Source organism: Staurois parvus, unplaced genomic scaffold (assembly GCF_062004578.1).
Source record: "Staurois parvus isolate SC_StPar_1 unplaced genomic scaffold, SC_StPar_1.0 ptg000027l, whole genome shotgun sequence".
In the NCBI taxonomy this organism is placed as follows: Eukaryota; Metazoa; Chordata; class Amphibia; order Anura; family Ranidae; genus Staurois; species Staurois parvus.
Window position 1 is genome coordinate 5,221,436 of NW_028317823.1, and position 17,109 is coordinate 5,238,544.

General features: G+C 40.8%; 1 protein-coding gene across 3 annotated transcripts in view; it reads left to right on the forward strand.

The window, feature by feature from the left end:
* Positions 1-17,109, forward strand: part of NOX4 (NADPH oxidase 4) — a 352,340-nt gene that overhangs the window by 122,446 nt on the left and 212,785 nt on the right. For all 3 annotated transcript variants that reach the window (XM_089656614.1, XM_089656605.1, XM_089656621.1), the window contains exons 7-9: positions 8,982-9,054; positions 10,803-10,883; positions 14,436-14,667. In XM_089656614.1, the coding sequence (XP_089512740.1) occupies positions 8,982-9,054; positions 10,803-10,883; positions 14,436-14,667 (386 nt within the window). The remainder of the gene's footprint in view (positions 1-8,981; positions 9,055-10,802; positions 10,884-14,435; positions 14,668-17,109) is intronic.

A 17,109-nucleotide genomic window follows, 5' to 3' on the forward strand; every position in this document is an offset into this window, starting at 1 on the left:
CATCACTCCAAATAATTTTTTTCCAATCTTCTGTTGTCCAATTTTGATGTTCCTTGGCCCATTCGACTCTTTTCTTTCTTTGTTTGGCAGTTCAAAAATGTTTTTTTCTTGGTATTCAAGCTCTTAATCCAGCAGCAACAAGTCGACTTCTTACTGTTCGGACACTGACAGTCCTCCATCTGACAACACCTTGTTGATATCCTTGGCAAAGGATTTTCTATTCTGCAAAGCAAGTCTTGCAATTCTTCTGTCAGTTTTGGGTGTTGTAGCTTTTTTCCTTCCTCTGCCTTGCTGTGTTTCAATACTTTAGTGTTCGTAAATCGTGCACACTGGATTCTGGATGCAGAAACTCCTTGACCAAATTTCCTGGCAATTTCGCAAAAACTATAACCTTCATTTCTTAATGTTTTTGCTGTTGCTCTTTTCTTTGGTGACCAGCCTGACCTTTTAATTGATGGCATCATTCATTTCTACAAATATAGTTATTTAAGTACATTTTAGGTCAAAACAGCACAATATTATTTTAATTTATTTAATTATTCTAATATAATTTAAAAAATACATAAAATGGAAAATAGTTTCCTAAGCTCAATATAAAATAGCAGGCATTGCAACTAGAATCTCTGTTAAGCAACATAATGCTTTATTCTGACCAAATACTATAACATATACACAATAATATACAAATGAAAATTTCCTCACATTTTCACCAGCTAGCTTTCTGTCGATAATTTTGAGTAAATCTGCTCAAATTAACTCAAAACGTGTATCATATGTTGTCAAAAATATTTTGTTTACCATTTGCATAGAATAGCTAATGTCTAGAAGGAAAAAACAAGGGAGTAAGTAAAGATACTGACCAAAACTAACAAAATCAGAAGATGTATCTACAAATTTGGCCACCGGTGTGTATATATATAGATATATATAGATATATATATACACACAGGGACGGACTGACAACTCATGGGTCCCCCAAGCAATAGGGGATCATGGGGCCCCTGTGTCCTCACCCACACCCAAAAAAGCCTATGAAAAAGCCAATGAAAGGTACCAGGGGCATCTCATGGGGCCCCCTACTGACCCCGGGCCCTCGGGCAGTGCCCGAGTGCTCCAATGGTCAGTCCGCCCCTGTGTGTGTGTGTGTGTGTATATATATATATATATATATATATATATATATATATATATATATATATATATAAACTGTATGTTCTGACTACTGTTATAGCTGCAGAAACCTCCTCAATTTCAGAGTGCTGATTGGACAACAAAGGACCAGCAGCACTCTAATGTCATCCTTGTGCTGTCCCCTCCTATTAGCTCCAAGTGTTAAAATGACAGTACAGTGCAATTAGGTAGAGGCTGACAGATCCACCCTGCTGGATCTCAGCCTTGGTGTGCTATGGGACCTAATAAACTTGGCAATAGCAGAAATAGGAGGCACTCTCCTCCATCCACAAATCTGCACATGCGCAGGGCGCTCTCCTCCATCCACAAATCTGCACATGTGCAGGATGCTCTCCTTCCTCCAGAAATCTGCACATGCGCAGGGTGCTCACCTCCCTCCACAAATCTGCACATGCACAGGGCGCTCTCCTCCCTCTACAAATCTGCACAAGAGAAGGGCGCTCTCCTACCTCCACAAATTTGCACATGCGCAGGGCACTCTCCTCCCTCCAGTAGGGAGCATGACGAGCATGACCACAATTACTAGGAATGGTCATTTATTTGGCCAGACTTTGCAAAAGCTATGGTTGGCCTACAGGTATCTAATATAAAGGAAGATATGTTTCTCTTCACTGCACCTTGATTTGTAAACTACTGTGACCCCTTGCCTGCCCTTGCTATTTTTTTAATGGTGAACTAACACTTTAAATATATACTGAATATGTTGACCTGGCTGATGAGGTGGAGCAGGGAACACTGGTGGAATGGCAGGGTTCTGGGACTTGTGCCCTAATAGGGTTTATCACAGACCTCCTAGATGTCTAGCATCCTGTTAAAGTACTGCTCATGGTTCTCCATGTAATAAGAGAGGTGTCATTTTATTCTTACCTAGCAGTATCTGACTGTACTCATTTGGAATACTAATACCATATGTCTACTAATAAAACTGCTAGGAAGCACGCATCCAGCAAACACAGACAGGCACCATGGCACGTATATCCTAGCAACAGTGTGTAGCTTTGCTCCAGATGTGATTTAAATTCTGCAGATGTAAAGCACTGACTTTATATCAAGGTCAGCTCTGTAGCTGTACGTGGGTGAAGAATAATCTTACTACTCAAGATGACAAGGAAATCTGGGTCTGTAGGGTAATTGCACATAGCCAGGTGACCTGCTTTCTAAGATTTAAGAAGGACGTAGAAAGAATAAACAGACTTGAGACAGCTAAACAACGAACCTGAATGGAAGTGTTTCACTGTGGCTTGGGGCATTAGTATAATAAATGCATCTGCTGATTTTTCCATTAAAATTAACTTGGCTTTTACCAGGTCTGTTATTCCATGCATTGACTTTAATAAGGCATTTAGGGATACACACATTCCACAAATACCTGAAATGGGAAAGACACTTTTAAAGGGAAACTAGTAGTTTTTATCTGAACATGCAATCATATTAGGAGTTAGTCCACCTAAAATTGATATTATGGATGGAAGTGCAGCCTAATGAGATAAGTCAACACTGGCTTGTTTGTTCAATGTTCTTGCCATAAATCTCAGCTTTGTTCCTACCCACCTTGGAAGCTAAGGTGTTCCTGACTTAGGAAAAGCTGAGGTTTGGTTCAAACTTGAGTTCAGACTGTGCCGGGCAGTAAGCTGCCACATCCACCCTCTGCAATCCAATCAACTGTGGCCAGGGCACAGTTGGGAAGGGGTTGCACAGTTGGGGAAGGGGAAGGGATGCTTGTGACATCATAGGCCTAATATGACCACATGGTTGACAGGTGAATGTAAATGAAGGAAGAGGGTTCCCCCCAGAATTCATATCAGACCTTTCAGGTCCGTAGAGTTTAAAGGAAGCCCTATGCAAAAAAGTGTGGGGTCCCTCCAAATTCCATACCAAACCCAATGGGTTTGGTATGGATTTGAATGGGGAACCTCAAAACACAAAACAAGGAAAGAAAGAGTGGAGTTCTTCTCAAAATCAATATCAGATCCTTATCCGAGCATGCAGCCTAGCAGGCAAAAAAGGGGGAGATAGGTGTGTAGCTTCCCCTCTCCTGAACCATACCAAGCCATATGCCCTCAACATGAGAGAGGTTCTTTGCCAGGGGGTGGACCCCCCGGGCACAGCAGCTTGTCCCCATGTTGATGAGAAAAGGGGCCAGTTCTTCACATCCCTAGCCTGGTAATAGTCTGGCTCTACAGGAGGAGGGCTTATCGGAATCTGAAGGCCCTCTTCAAAAAGGGCACCCAGATACCTGACCCTCTATTTAAATGATTAAGGAGTACATAGTACCCCTGCCCAATCACGACAAAATGTAAACAGTAAATAAACAGACTGATGCATTTTGACAAGTCGTTTATTAAAATAAATTTTAAAAAATCCACAATGTAACTATCATAAGTCACATCGTGCAGCAATGTAGATGCTTGTCACTCAGGATGAACAAAGCCTGACCTTCATCTTGGATTAGGCAGCTGTGAGCTGTATTTACTGACAAGTTAAACAGTAGTTTGTACACATTGTACATATGTACCATTTTACAGGTGGGTTTCATTTTAAGCAATCTGAAAATCTCTTCTCCTTGCCAAACAGAATTAACCACTTGCCTACCAGGCACTTATACCCCCTTCCTTACCAGGCCAATTTTCAGCTTTCAGCGCTGCCGCACTTTGATTGACAATTGCGCGGTCATGCAACATTGTACCCATATGAAATTTTGATCATTTTTTTCTCACAAATAAAGCTTTCTTTTGGTGGTATTTAATCGCCACTGAGCACTTTACTTTTTGTGCTATAAATTAAAAATGCAAAAAATTTGAAAAAAAAAAAAAGTTTCTTTGTTTCTATTATAAAATTTTTCAAACAGGTAATTTTTCTCCTTCACTGATGTGCGTTGATGAGGCAGCACTGATGGGCACTGATAGGCGGCACTGATGGGCACTGATAGGCAGCACTAAAGGGCACTGATAGGCAGCACTACTGAGGTGGCACGGATAGGCGGCACTGATAGGCAGCACTAATGAGGTGTCACGGATAGGCGGCACTAATATGCAGCACTGATAGGCGGCACTGATAGATGACACTGATGATGGGTACTGATAGATGGCACTGACTGGCATCACTGCTGGGCACTGACTGGTGGCACTGACTGGCACAACCGCTGGGCACTGACTGGTGGCACTGACTGGCAGCACTGCTGGGCTGCACTGGTGGGTAGCACTGGTGGGTGGGCACAAGTGGGTGGCACAGGTGGGTGGCACTGGTGGGCACAGGTGGGTGGGCACAGGTGGGTGGCACTGCTGGGCACAGGTAGGTGGCACTTCTGGGCACAGGTGTGTGACACTGCAGAGTGGCACAGGTGGGTGCACTGCTGGACACAGATGGGCGGAGCTAGTGGGCGCACTGCTGGGCACAGGTGGGCGGAACTTGTGGGTGGCACTGCTGGGCACCGATCATCAGGGCACTGATCATCAGTGCCCTGATGATCGGTGCCAATGCTCGCTCTGACAACTGCCGGTTCTCGGCAGTACTTTCCTCACGATCTGACAGCATGAGGAAAGTGCAGCCTAGAACCGGCACTTACATTTCCCTGTGATCAGCGTGTCATTGGACACCGCTGATCACGTGGTAAAAGGTCGGTATGATTGGCCTTTTACCACATCTCGTGATCAGCTGTGTCCGTAGGACACAGCGATCACGGAGATCCCCTGGGGCACGCAGGAGAGCGCGTTCTGGGGGGACGGCATATGACGTCCACCCAGAACTGGCCGGCCGCAGTGAAGCCGTCATTCGGCTATCTGCGGTCGGCAACTAGTTAAAAATAATTTTCTTTCTTTGCTTTGGTACATGTTCTCCAGGGTATTACCCATCCTCCATGCCATTTGTTTGACAATCCCTTGCCAATTAGTCTATGGCTATTACTGATTTCTAAGATTTGGCTTCTATTGACTCCAATGGAGTTCAGATTTGGAATCTGAACTTCGGTAAAGTGCACCGAACCTCCCTAAAAGCAAACCTAGATACATTTGGCTCATCACTGATCACAAGAGAGGGATCACCAGCAGGTTGAGAGGGTTCAGGTATATATATATATATATATATATATATATATATATATATATATATATATTTTTTTTTTTTTTTTTTTTGTTTATTTAGTCCAGTTCTGGAGACCTTAATTACAAAAGGCTATTGATAAGATAGAATGAGTCCAGAGATGGCCATAAAAAATGATCAGAGGTCTGAAGGATAAAACATATCAGAATGCTGGAACATAAAGTAGAACTAAAGGCAAAACATTTTGAGTGAGGGAGGGTTATAACTCCTGTCATTTTTATTTATGCCATCTGTGTCCTATTTGGGAGATTTCTTTTCACTTCCTGGGCCATAGCCAAAACAGGAAATGAGAGGAAATCCCTCTAAAGTGAGCAAATCCCTGGTTGTCACCAGAACCGGTGTCCCCAAGGAAGATTTCCCCTCTATCCCTGCTCTGGTGACAACTCAAAAGAAAAATGTTGTCCCAGGTCTATTCCCAAGTGAGTGCATGGCAGCCAGGCACACAGCACCTCCCTCAGTCTCACACACAATAACCAGGCAGTGGGTTTATTTTTAAGGTTTAATGCTCATTGAACTTGGTTTGGGTGCAGGGTGAGCGTATTTCTATTCTGTCTACTCTTTTAAGGGGTGTCCTCCCTTCTTTGCAGTACCTACAGACACCAGCATTTCTGGAATTCCCAGCAGGGCACATCCCACTTTAAAATAATTAGCACAGTCACTCAAGGGGTTAAACTGTAGACAGTCAATTGGAACCCACTTCCAGTCCTTTACTCACTGTGTCACCGGATACATGGCTGCCTCCTGTCCAATATTGCCCTGACATTGTACCATGAATATCCAGTTAAGATCCTCAGTGCATCCCTTTACTTGGCTCAAAACTGCTTTTAGGAACAATAACCCCCCAATCCTTATGAGCTGGCACCTCAATGAATTCTTTGTGACAGGCCCCCCAGCACCTGCTGAGCTGGGACCTTGGGGAGCTCCCTGTAGGCTTCAGCTAACCTACCCAGAAGGGCAGCAGCTGTAATCTCCTTCTTCAGGACAAGAACCCTGCTGCTCCAGGCCTCAGAATATATATGAGCTCTCTCCACCTTCTGGGTTTAATTCCCCAAGGATTGGCTAGAGTTCCAAAATATATTCAAGCTGAGGGACTGTCTCTTCCAGCCCACTACATTCTAGAACCTACTAAATGGCACGTAGAAGTAGTTGAGCCTGCATCCTGTGAGACCTAGAGCAGCCAAAAATCATACACTGCTCCTCTGTTTACAGAGGAACCGAAAAGACTAAATTTACCTAAACCTCTGTAGCAACCTAACCTAAAAGGGTGCTGCATGGGGAAATGATTGAAACCTTTAAATACCTGACAGTTGTTAATAAGGTTCAGGATGGCAGTATATTCAATATGAAGCCAAGATCTAAAACTCGGGGACATGACCTTAAACAAGCAGGTCAGTTCAATGCTAACCTTAGAAAGAACTAATTTACTGCAAGAGTAATTGATGATTGGAGCAGACTTCCCACAGAGGTAATCAGTTAATCATCAGTAAGGCTGCATTTACACCTGGGTATTCTGAAAATGTGGGCAGAATTGGGTATTTTGCCTACTTTTTCAGAAACACAAAAAAAACACGTAGCATGCTTGTGGTGCCATTATTTCTTAATGGCACCCCAAAAGTAGAGCAACTTTGTCACGCAACAAAACATATGAAAATTGCTGCAAAACTCGCATCATCAAACTGGCTCTGTGAGCAACAAACACTCTAAAGAAACTCATGTGCTAGATTTTGGCACAAGCAGCCCATTCAGCTGTTAGGGGTGGTTCGAGATGCATGAAAGCACATCATATGCACTTGCAAGTACCCACTAACTTGTTTTAATACTCAAGGAAACCTTTCCAGACTACTATATACAGTCACGGCCACAAATATTGGCATCCCTGCATTTCTGTCAGATAATGCACCACTTCGCTCAGAAAATTGTTGCAATTACAAATGTTTAGGCATTCTCATGTTTATTTCTTTTCTTTGTATTGCTATGACTCCAAACAGTTGAGAACCAAAAGTCAAATCTGACACACTCCCGCAAAACCCCAAAAATGGACTGGACAAAATTAGTTTGTGATGCTCCTGTAATTTGTAATTAAACTAACCTGTACCAATTAACAGGTGCTGACAATGTAGAAATCACACTGCCAACCAGTTAAAACGGTGAAATATGGACTCAACCTTTCTGTTGTGTGTCTCTGTGTGCCACATGGAGCATTGAAAAGAGAAAGAGCAGCAAAGAATTGTCAGGATTTGAGAACAAAAATTGTGGAAAAGCATGGACAATCTCGAGAAATCTTAATGTTCCTGTGTCCACTGTGCACAACATTGTCAAGAAGTTTACAGCTCATGGCACTGTAGCTAATCTCCCTGGACATAGACGAAAGAGAAAACATGGTCAAAGATTGCAACAAAGGGTTGTACAAATGGTGGCTAAAGAACCTCGATCAACTTCCAGACAAATTCAAGCTGACCTTCAGGTACAGGGTACAACTATGTCAGCTCATACTATACGTCACCATCTGAATGAAACGCTATGGTAGGAGACCCAGGTGGACTCCACTGCTGACACAGAAACATAAAAAACAGATTGGAGTTTGCCAAAACGTACCTGATGAAGCCAAAATCCTTTTGGAAGAATGTGCTGTGGACAGACAAAGTAAAATTTCAGCTTTTTGGTAAAGCCTATCATTCTACTGTTTTCAGAAAAAGAAACGAGGCCTTCAAAGAAAAGAATACAGTCCCTACGGGGCCCATTGTCAGAAAGCTGGGTCTCTGTTAGAGGTCTTACAGCAGGACAATGACCCAAAGCACACATCAAAAAACACCCAGGAATGGTTTCAGACAAAGCACTGGAGAGTACTGAACTGGCCAGCAATGAGTCCAGATCTCAATCCCATAGAACACCTATACAGAGATCTCAAAACAGCAGTTGGGAAAAGGAAACCTTCAAATCTGAGAGACCTGGAGCAGCTGGCGAAAGAAGAATGGTCCAAAATTCCAGTAGAGAGGTGGAAGAAGTTCATTGATGGTTAGCGATTGATTTCAGTTATTTTTTCCAAGGAATGTGCTACCAAATATTAAATTGAGGGTGCCAATAATTTTGTCCAGTCCAATTTTGGGGTTTTACATGGAATGTGGCAGATTTGGCTTTTTGTTTCTCTACTTTTTTGTGTCATACCAATACAAACAAGATAAACACGAGAATGCCTAAACATTTGTAATTGCAACAATTTTATGGGCGAAGTGGTGCATCATCTGACAGAAATGCAGGGGTGCCAATATTTTTGACTGTAGATCTGTACCAGTCAAATATGAACAAGTAAACAAGTAAAATACTTGCAAAAATTCCCAAGTTTAAGGGGAGTTCAGACCTCTGTGCCTTGGCACGTTGCATTACCAGACCTTTTTTTAATGCTTTAACATGCATTGCAGTAAGGCAGCTCATTCAAAGGAATAGACTGGGAGCGCACCACAACATTCAAAAACAGACATGCACATGCATGTTGGTGTGTTGCCATGCAGTGTGTTTGTATTGCATTGCCTTAGTGCAATGGAGTGCCAATTAATTTTTAAATTGTATAGCGATGCAAATGGTTTCTAGAGTTTTATTTTTTTCTGGCAATGTTTATCTCTTGAAATGCCCTGGTTTTTTTGGACTTTTTATAGTTTAATATGTTTTCTGTTTTTTTTTGTTTTTATTTGTAGTTCCTGGAGTAACTGGAGTCCTAATGGTTCTAATTTTATTTCTTATGTCCACTGCTTCCACGGTATCTATAAGGTAACTATACTGCATGCAGTGCATATCAGTCCTTAGAGGGCATTTCCAATCAAACATTTGGAATGTATGAATGGGAAATGTTTTACTTGTCATTTACCAAAAGATTTGTAAAATAATGACTTTGAATTACTTTGTGATCTACCTACCCCTGCTGCACATCAGGGCAGTATAGAATTATTATAGAAAGGTAGAAAAACTTTTTAGAGGTGAAGTTCTACAGACTGTGAGCCACTGCTCCATCTTCATATGCTTTTTAAACATTAGGTTCCTTTAATGAGCCTACCTTAGCACTTACCCCAGGCCTATCAGCTTGAAGCATATGTTAACCCTATTAATGATCTTCTCTTATTTGCTCCCTTTTGATCTTGTAAATTTACCATTGAATGCATTTTATTATATCTGTTGGATGAGAGCAAAAAAATATCAGCCATGGTCAACCTCACAGAATTTACCTCTGTGAAATAAAGAACACCTTCCCCTGGAGCAAAATTTGGCTGGCACTTTTCCAAAGCTCCCATAAGGTACAGGCCTTGGAATATTCCTGTTATTATCATCTAGCAAGAATAATGAAATGTATACAATCCACATATGATGGACCTGCCCCAAGTGTCAAGGCTTACATAGTTACATAGTTGGTAAGGTTGAATAAAGACACTAGTCTATCCAGTTCAACCTGTGAGGGTGTGGGAATCATTTCTCAAATCCATGTATATTGTGTTCACTAAGACGCACGTCCAAGTGTCTTTTAAAACTATCAATACTTCCTCCTGACACCACCAATTGTGGAAGGCAGTTCCACATCCTTGCCACCCTAACAGTGAAAAAAACCCTACCCCTGCAGGTTAAACCACATTTCCTCCAATTCCATTGAGTGGCCCCGTGTCTTTTTATACTCCCTGAGACTGAATAGTTTACTTCCTACACTGGGATCATCATTTAGGTATTTGTATAATGCTATCAGGTTTTGTGGATACACAGGCTTGTGGATACGCATCTACACTATGAACAATATAATCTTCCAGACTAGTCACTTTAAGGACCTCTGGGTCACCTTCTTACACAAAATTATCAAAAATGTGTATCCCTGTGACTGCACACTTATTTCCCACATATTCACAGTCAATAACCAAGCTATTGCCCGGGCTTGGAAATCTCTGGCCCTCAACTTCCTCAAAGTTAAGAGCCTCATACAAGGTATATTTATTAATGAGAAGTTGACAGCTATTCTAAATGCAAATGCATGATAGGTTCCTCACAACTTGGCAGTAATGGCTCAATCATTGCCGGCCATTTTATCATACTGTAGGGCTATTAGCATTCTAAACCTCGCTCATTGAACTGTGTCACTTGTTCCTAGCTGTCTACTCTTTCTCTCTCCCTTTGAGGTTGATTTACTAAAGGCTAATAGACTGTGCACTTTGTAAAGTGCAGTTGCACTCTGAAGGAGCAGTTGCTCCAGAGCTTAGTAACTGAACAGAAACTCAGATGATTTCCACCATCCAATCATGTGCAAGCAAAAATCCTGTTTTTTTTTTATCTTCCTTGTATGTGATTGGTTATTCTTTGCAAAGTAAAGCTTCATATTTAATAAGCTCTGGAGCAACTGCACTTTGCAAATTGCAGTTTATTTGCCTTTAGAAAAGTCCTTCCTTCCTTCTCAGCTTTAAACTGATACAGTATCTTACTTGATACTGAATATATTATGTCTTAAGGAGGCTAAAAATATTCATGTTTTTTCATTTTTTTAGAACTTCAAACTTTGATATCTTCCTACACACGCACAACCTCTTCTTTATTTTCTATCTGCTGCTGCTGGTCCATGCCTCTGGGTAAGTGTCTACAATCCTAATATTTGATTTGATTGAGGTGAAGCTCTAATAACTTCCATCATCCAATCATGTGCTAGAAAAAATGCTTGCGATTGGGTATTTTTTATAAAGTGAAACTTCGCCACATTCACTAAGCTCTGGGAAAATTTCCCTTGCAAAGTGAGCAACATACCTACAGTATCTTTAGTAAACCAACCCCATTATTTCTCTTCTGCAATAATGGATTCTTCCCTTCCTTCTCTCAAACCTCTTAAACTGTACACCGAGCTGGTTATTCATGGAGTTAGGTCGGTTTAGTTGGACTTTAACTCTGCAGGCTATATCTTTTGCGGACTGGACAGCCCATTATCAAAAAAGGTGAAGCCTACAATTTATTCGACTTCATCAATTAAAGGCCCAATTACTTTATGGTGCGGTCATGCACGTTATGCCGCGTTTTAATGTGTATTATGTTAAGGCAGCCCATTGAAATGAATAGGCTGTCAATGTGCCAAAAATCGTATGTGGTCCTTTTTACAATAACACTCATAACAAGTGCATTACCAGTGTTAGTGTATATGGGCCCTGATATTTAACTGGGCAGTTGCTGAACACCAGAGTTCTTCAGGGGAAAATGTTTTGAATGGAGTTCTATTTTACATTAATTCCCCTTTTGTATCAGTGGGAGGAACAGTGCCTCATAGTTGTGTCAGTGGCAGGAATAGTGCCCCATTGCTGGTGTCAGTGGGAGGAATAATGCCCCATCACTGATATTAATAGAAGGAATAGTGCTCCATCATTGGTGTCAGTGGGAGGAATAGTGCCCTATCACTGGTATTAATGGGAGGAATAGTGCCCCGTCACTCGTATTAATGGAATAGTGCCCTATTATTGGTATTATTGGGAGGAATAGTGCCCCGTCATTGGTATCAGTGGCAGGAAAACTACCCCATTATTAGTATCAGTGAGAGGAATAGTGCCCCATCATTGGTGTCAGTGGGAGGAATACTGCCCCATCATTGGTATCAGTGGGAGAAATAGTGCCCCCTTGTTGGAGAATTAGTGCCTTATATCAATGGGAGTAAGTGCGCCAAGGTTTGGATTAACAAACAAAGGGCCACATCTAGCCCATGGGTTACAGTTTGGAGACCACTATTCTACATAGCCACCTATGTGTGTTCCTGTGCAGGGAGACATTGGGCCATATTCTGTACCTAAACCTTAGATAGCCAGACTGCTTAAAAGTCATTGTTATGATTCCTGTACTGACACGACTTTAGAAATCCATGGCTTTCAGGGAGCTATGTAAATGTTTCAAAAAGACACATAGGGCTATCTATGGCTTCTTGGGTCTCCAATCTTAGCAGACAGATCAACTTTGCTGTGAGTAAGAATAACAACTAATTTAATGTGCAGTGAGTGGACAATAATGAATTTTTAATGGAGTTCCCCATTCAGAATGCTATATAAACAGAGAGATCAATCTCTTGTATAAGCCAAAGAACTAAGATATAACAAAGGATTAAACCGTTCAATACAATATGTGGACAGTCTTCCCAAGGGGACATCTACAATGCTGTTGTGACTGGATTTACAGTTATGTGCGCATCGTAGCTTTAAGGGATAATCATTAATAATTAATGACTTAAAGATGTAGAGAGACAGCTGAACATTCATTAAGCACAGAGGGAATTTAACTAATGGTTATCTCACACTTAATCGTTTAAATTATTGCCCTTTAGAATCTTACGTAATTTGACCCACTGCAACCCAATCTGCACATGCTATATTGCTGTAGCCAATTAGATGAGAATTTTAATAATTTCAGCTGGCATATGAGTCCTGATTTTTGGAAGAAATTAGCCTGATATTTGCCACTGATAACTGGCCCGTGTTGGAGTTGACAAGTGGGCCTTAATAGCTCAGAAAAAACTTTCTGTCTTTAAGTGAGAGTATGGTGTATTTCTGTGAGTGCATATTCTTAATTATCATTACAATTGCCCTGTAATTTTGATATGACATTTCTACTAGCTTCCTTTAGCATGTTTTTATTATTTTATTTTTGATGTTTCTTAACTACTTGAGCCCCCAGGCCTTTTTGCTTCCAAACCCTATTGTGTCCCAGATTGTTGTTTTTTGTGATGTCTTGGTTCCGCACATCAAATTGCTTAGGTTTTATAATGTATCAGAATATTTTCAAGACAGATAGGGCTTTAATTTGGTAGCAAATTATTGGGAGTAAATTAAAAAAAAAATAGAAAAAAATTTATATTTTTTATTATTTTTTTCCAACGCACATAATTTGTGCATCCCTATTAGTTTCCTCCAAAATATAATCAACAAAGTCTGCTAAAATCATATCATATAGGTGTGACTTATAGGTAACATAACAGAATAGTAAAGCTCAAAGTAAACTTATGCATTTTACTTTTGGAGAAGTTTTTTTTCCTTTGGATACCACATTGTGACGGACACAGGGGAAAAAAAACAGTTCATGTAAATTGTTCACATAACATGAGAATCAAATTAAGACAGGTTAAGGAGGGCAAAAATTAGCAGAATGATGCCTTTTTCACAGGTTTGCGATTGTTCAATATTCAAATGAATTTGTGTTCACTAACATGAGTATTTGATAATTGTGCAGTTAATGAAAATGTGACCCAGATCATCCATTGTTAATTTTGTTTAGGGTATTAATTTGGGAGGTGATTTTTTAAAAAAATATTATATATATAGTATATAAAGTGACTGTGCATTTGTTTTGTTTTTTTCTCTGTTTACAATTTTTTTTCTCACTTTTTCTTACTGGGGGTATGGATCTAGTCATTAGAGATCACATTCAAATTCTCCATAAAGCTGTTCAGCAACAGATCACTTCTAAAGGGGATATATTGCTGACTGCAAACAGCCTGCAATAGATCCCTATAGCACTGATCTATTGCTTAATGGAGATGCTGGACAGAGTTGTAGTAGGTATGTCTCAGTTTTTCTACTCAGAGGAAGTGCCATGATGTTACTACACTCCTGATGTAAACTCAGTATATGTTGGTGTGTATTGTGCACATATGTTGCATTATTACAATGTATCACAGTGCTTGCTTTTTTCAGTATTTTTATTCCATTTACTCTTCACTGAATGCTATGCATAAAATGTGTGCCTGTGGCTGTTTGAACATGCCAAGATTTTTTCCCTGGTATTTGCGTTTGGGGCTGTTGTGGGCACTGTCCAGTGTAGCCCAGCAAGGCTGGTGTGAATGAGCCTATAAAAAAGTTGAGCACTTCTCGGAGGAAGAAAAAAAACATCTTTTTAAATGATGTATCAGCTTTTGCTTTTGATGAAAGAATATCAACAGACTTCAGAGCAATTAAGGCATGGTGCTTGTAAGTTTTTATTTAATCAAAATTGTGGGAACAGCTTGCCAAGTACACAGTGAACTTTCATAAGACACTCCAAAGCCCAAGCACTTGCTCTTCAATCACCCAAGTAGCCAGCAGTTCAAGGCCTCTCAAATTCAAGTTAATTAGCTCTTGAGCATACTGATTTTAGATATCATTGCTGTTTTTCTCTTCTAGACGAGTGCTAAAGTATCAGACTAATGTAGAAGATCACCCTCCTGGCTGTCTCAGGCTGAACATGAGCACAGTGGAGGATTATGGGTCGGTGACTGAAGTCAATGGAGGAGTGCCACTGAACATTGTATCAGAGATCACAACAGGACTCTTCCACACACATGGAGAGCTCTTAATTAACAACACAATGAAAATATGCACCAAAGACCCAACGTTTCACCCCCATTTCCCTGAGGTATGAAAGCAGTGCCAAAAATTATTCAAAAATATAGCTGAGGCCTACGTTTCAGCGTTATATTAACTGTGGTTCTCTTTCTGTTATTGACCTTTTCATATAAAATGTGTGTTTTATATATAAACATACAATGCAAGGGACACCCATAACATAGGATTCAGAGTATTATGGGTAAACTGAGCCCTCAGCAGATGTTGCTTACTTTTAGACTGCCTGTTAACTTGAAACTCTGTAGCCCCTGTCTGAACAGAGCAGGAAGGGGGTGGAGGGGAATTTCTTCTCTGGCTCCTTGAAATTCTAGCCATTTTTGGCCAGCTTTACTCATATGTAAATTTGAGCTTCAGCTATTGAGTTCTCTAAACAGTTTTTTTTTTTAGAAACACAGGTAATGATAGTCACGTGAGGGATAGCCGAGAGTTCCATCTGCTGGTTCTAAATGTAAATATTCCGTATTCACAATAATTCATATTTAACTAAAAAATACTACAAAATAAATAAATGAATTTAAACTCTAACCCCCCCCCAAAAAAAAGGCTGCCATTGCTAACTTACTTACGTAATTGCTAGTTGACTGGTTCTCCTTATGATCCTATGGCTTCAGGACTTCCAGGTCAGTGGCCCTGTGCTTGTGAGCAGCCAGTGAAGTCAGAATTATTGATATGCATCCTTTTTTAATTTTCCGCCTCTCCTGTTATGCATATGTGCAGTGGCAGAGAAGGTGAGCTTTAACGCCTGTGCGCCCTAAATATGCATCTGTGGATAGCTTAGGTTTTTATGCAGCAGGTTCCCAGCACAGTGACCAAACTGTCATACACAGCTCTTAGTCTCTAGTCATGATCGGAATCAGGCAGGACAAGCACCTGACCATGTGACCATTGTGACAGCCAGTTGCAGTTGTCACATGATCCTGATACATTGACCCAGTCTTTCACAGAACAATGTAGGGTGCAAGGCTGAGCAGTTCTTGACAGCACAGGTAGAGGACATCCATGGGGGATCACAGTTAAAATTAAACAATAACATCACCTTTTCATGACAAACGAAAAGGTAAACTAACTCCAAATATCCTGGCCATCACTCCAGACCTCGCTGCTCATATTGTCGCATGGGCTATACTGCTGGGGTAGCAGTCCATACATAGTACATTGCAATGCACAGCCCCAGAATGAGTATTCATCATAATGCTTGCAACGGTAATCACTCATTGGTCAGCACAACCATGTGACCATGCTAATGCAATGAGAAGTGCTTCTTTCTTCTGGGACATCTTACTGGAAGAAGAAGCCTCAGATGCCCTTCAAATTGTCCAGCACAGTCACATGGCTATGCTGGCCAATGAGCAAGTGTAATTGGGAGCAATATGATGGATACTCACTCTGTATAATGATGTACAGACCTCTACACCAGCAGCATGGGGCATTACGACTGCTTTGTGTAACAGGGTCCAAAGGGGTGGCCAGGATAACTGAAGTCAGCTGACCTGTTTAATGTTATTGTGTAAAGGTATACTTACCCTTTAAGTGATGCTTCCTTACCCTTGTTCCATGAAGACAGAGAATGTTGAGTAGAGAACCCTTCTCATGGTCAATGAGTGACTTGTTTGAATAATAATGCACCGCGGTAATAGTCTTTTAGTATTTGATCTCTCTGCTGTGCATTAGACTCAGTTAACTTGCTTTCTGCCAGGTCAGGAAGTTAATTTGGGAGCTTAAATCTCCCAATATATGATCAGATATTTAAATTGAGTTCTGTAAAGTAGCGTTCTGTTGTTCAACGTTCAACGTCTTACTTTGTAACACATCAGGACATTCTGGCTCAACATTGTGGACTGAACTGAACAATATGGCCGAGGTGATAAGGAGTTATTAATAATGTGCTTACAATTTTTATCGCTCATTGACTAGGCTGTATCTTGAATCTGGGTAAAGCTTTGGATGGGGATCTTATAATAAATGCATAAAAGAAAATAATGATTTAATAGGCAGTGTTAAAATGAAGGCATTTATGACCCTTTAAATTTGCCAAAATCTCCACTGTTAAAGGGGAAGTACAGTACACGTCTATTAAAGTGTTACTAAACCCAGGACCCTGCATTCACTATATCTGGTCTCCCACAGTACACAGAACATGGAAATGCAATTATTTTACTAAATATAAACTGCTAAATATCTTTTCTTTTCCGCAGTATATAGCAGTCTTGTGAATTACAACCAGAGATTTTTTTTCAGCGGGAACGTGAGGGAACGAAGTTCCGGCACCTCCAGCACTGAATGTATGTAATGGCAAGGGGTGCTAGGGAGTGTTGGGGGATTTATTGTTGCTGGTGGGGGATCTATTGATGATTGGGCTCAGATGTTGCTGGAAGTGATATACAGTGATATACAGTTAAGGGTGGGGTCTATTGTCGGTTGTTTCTGGCAGCTGGAGACTCTATTGATGCTA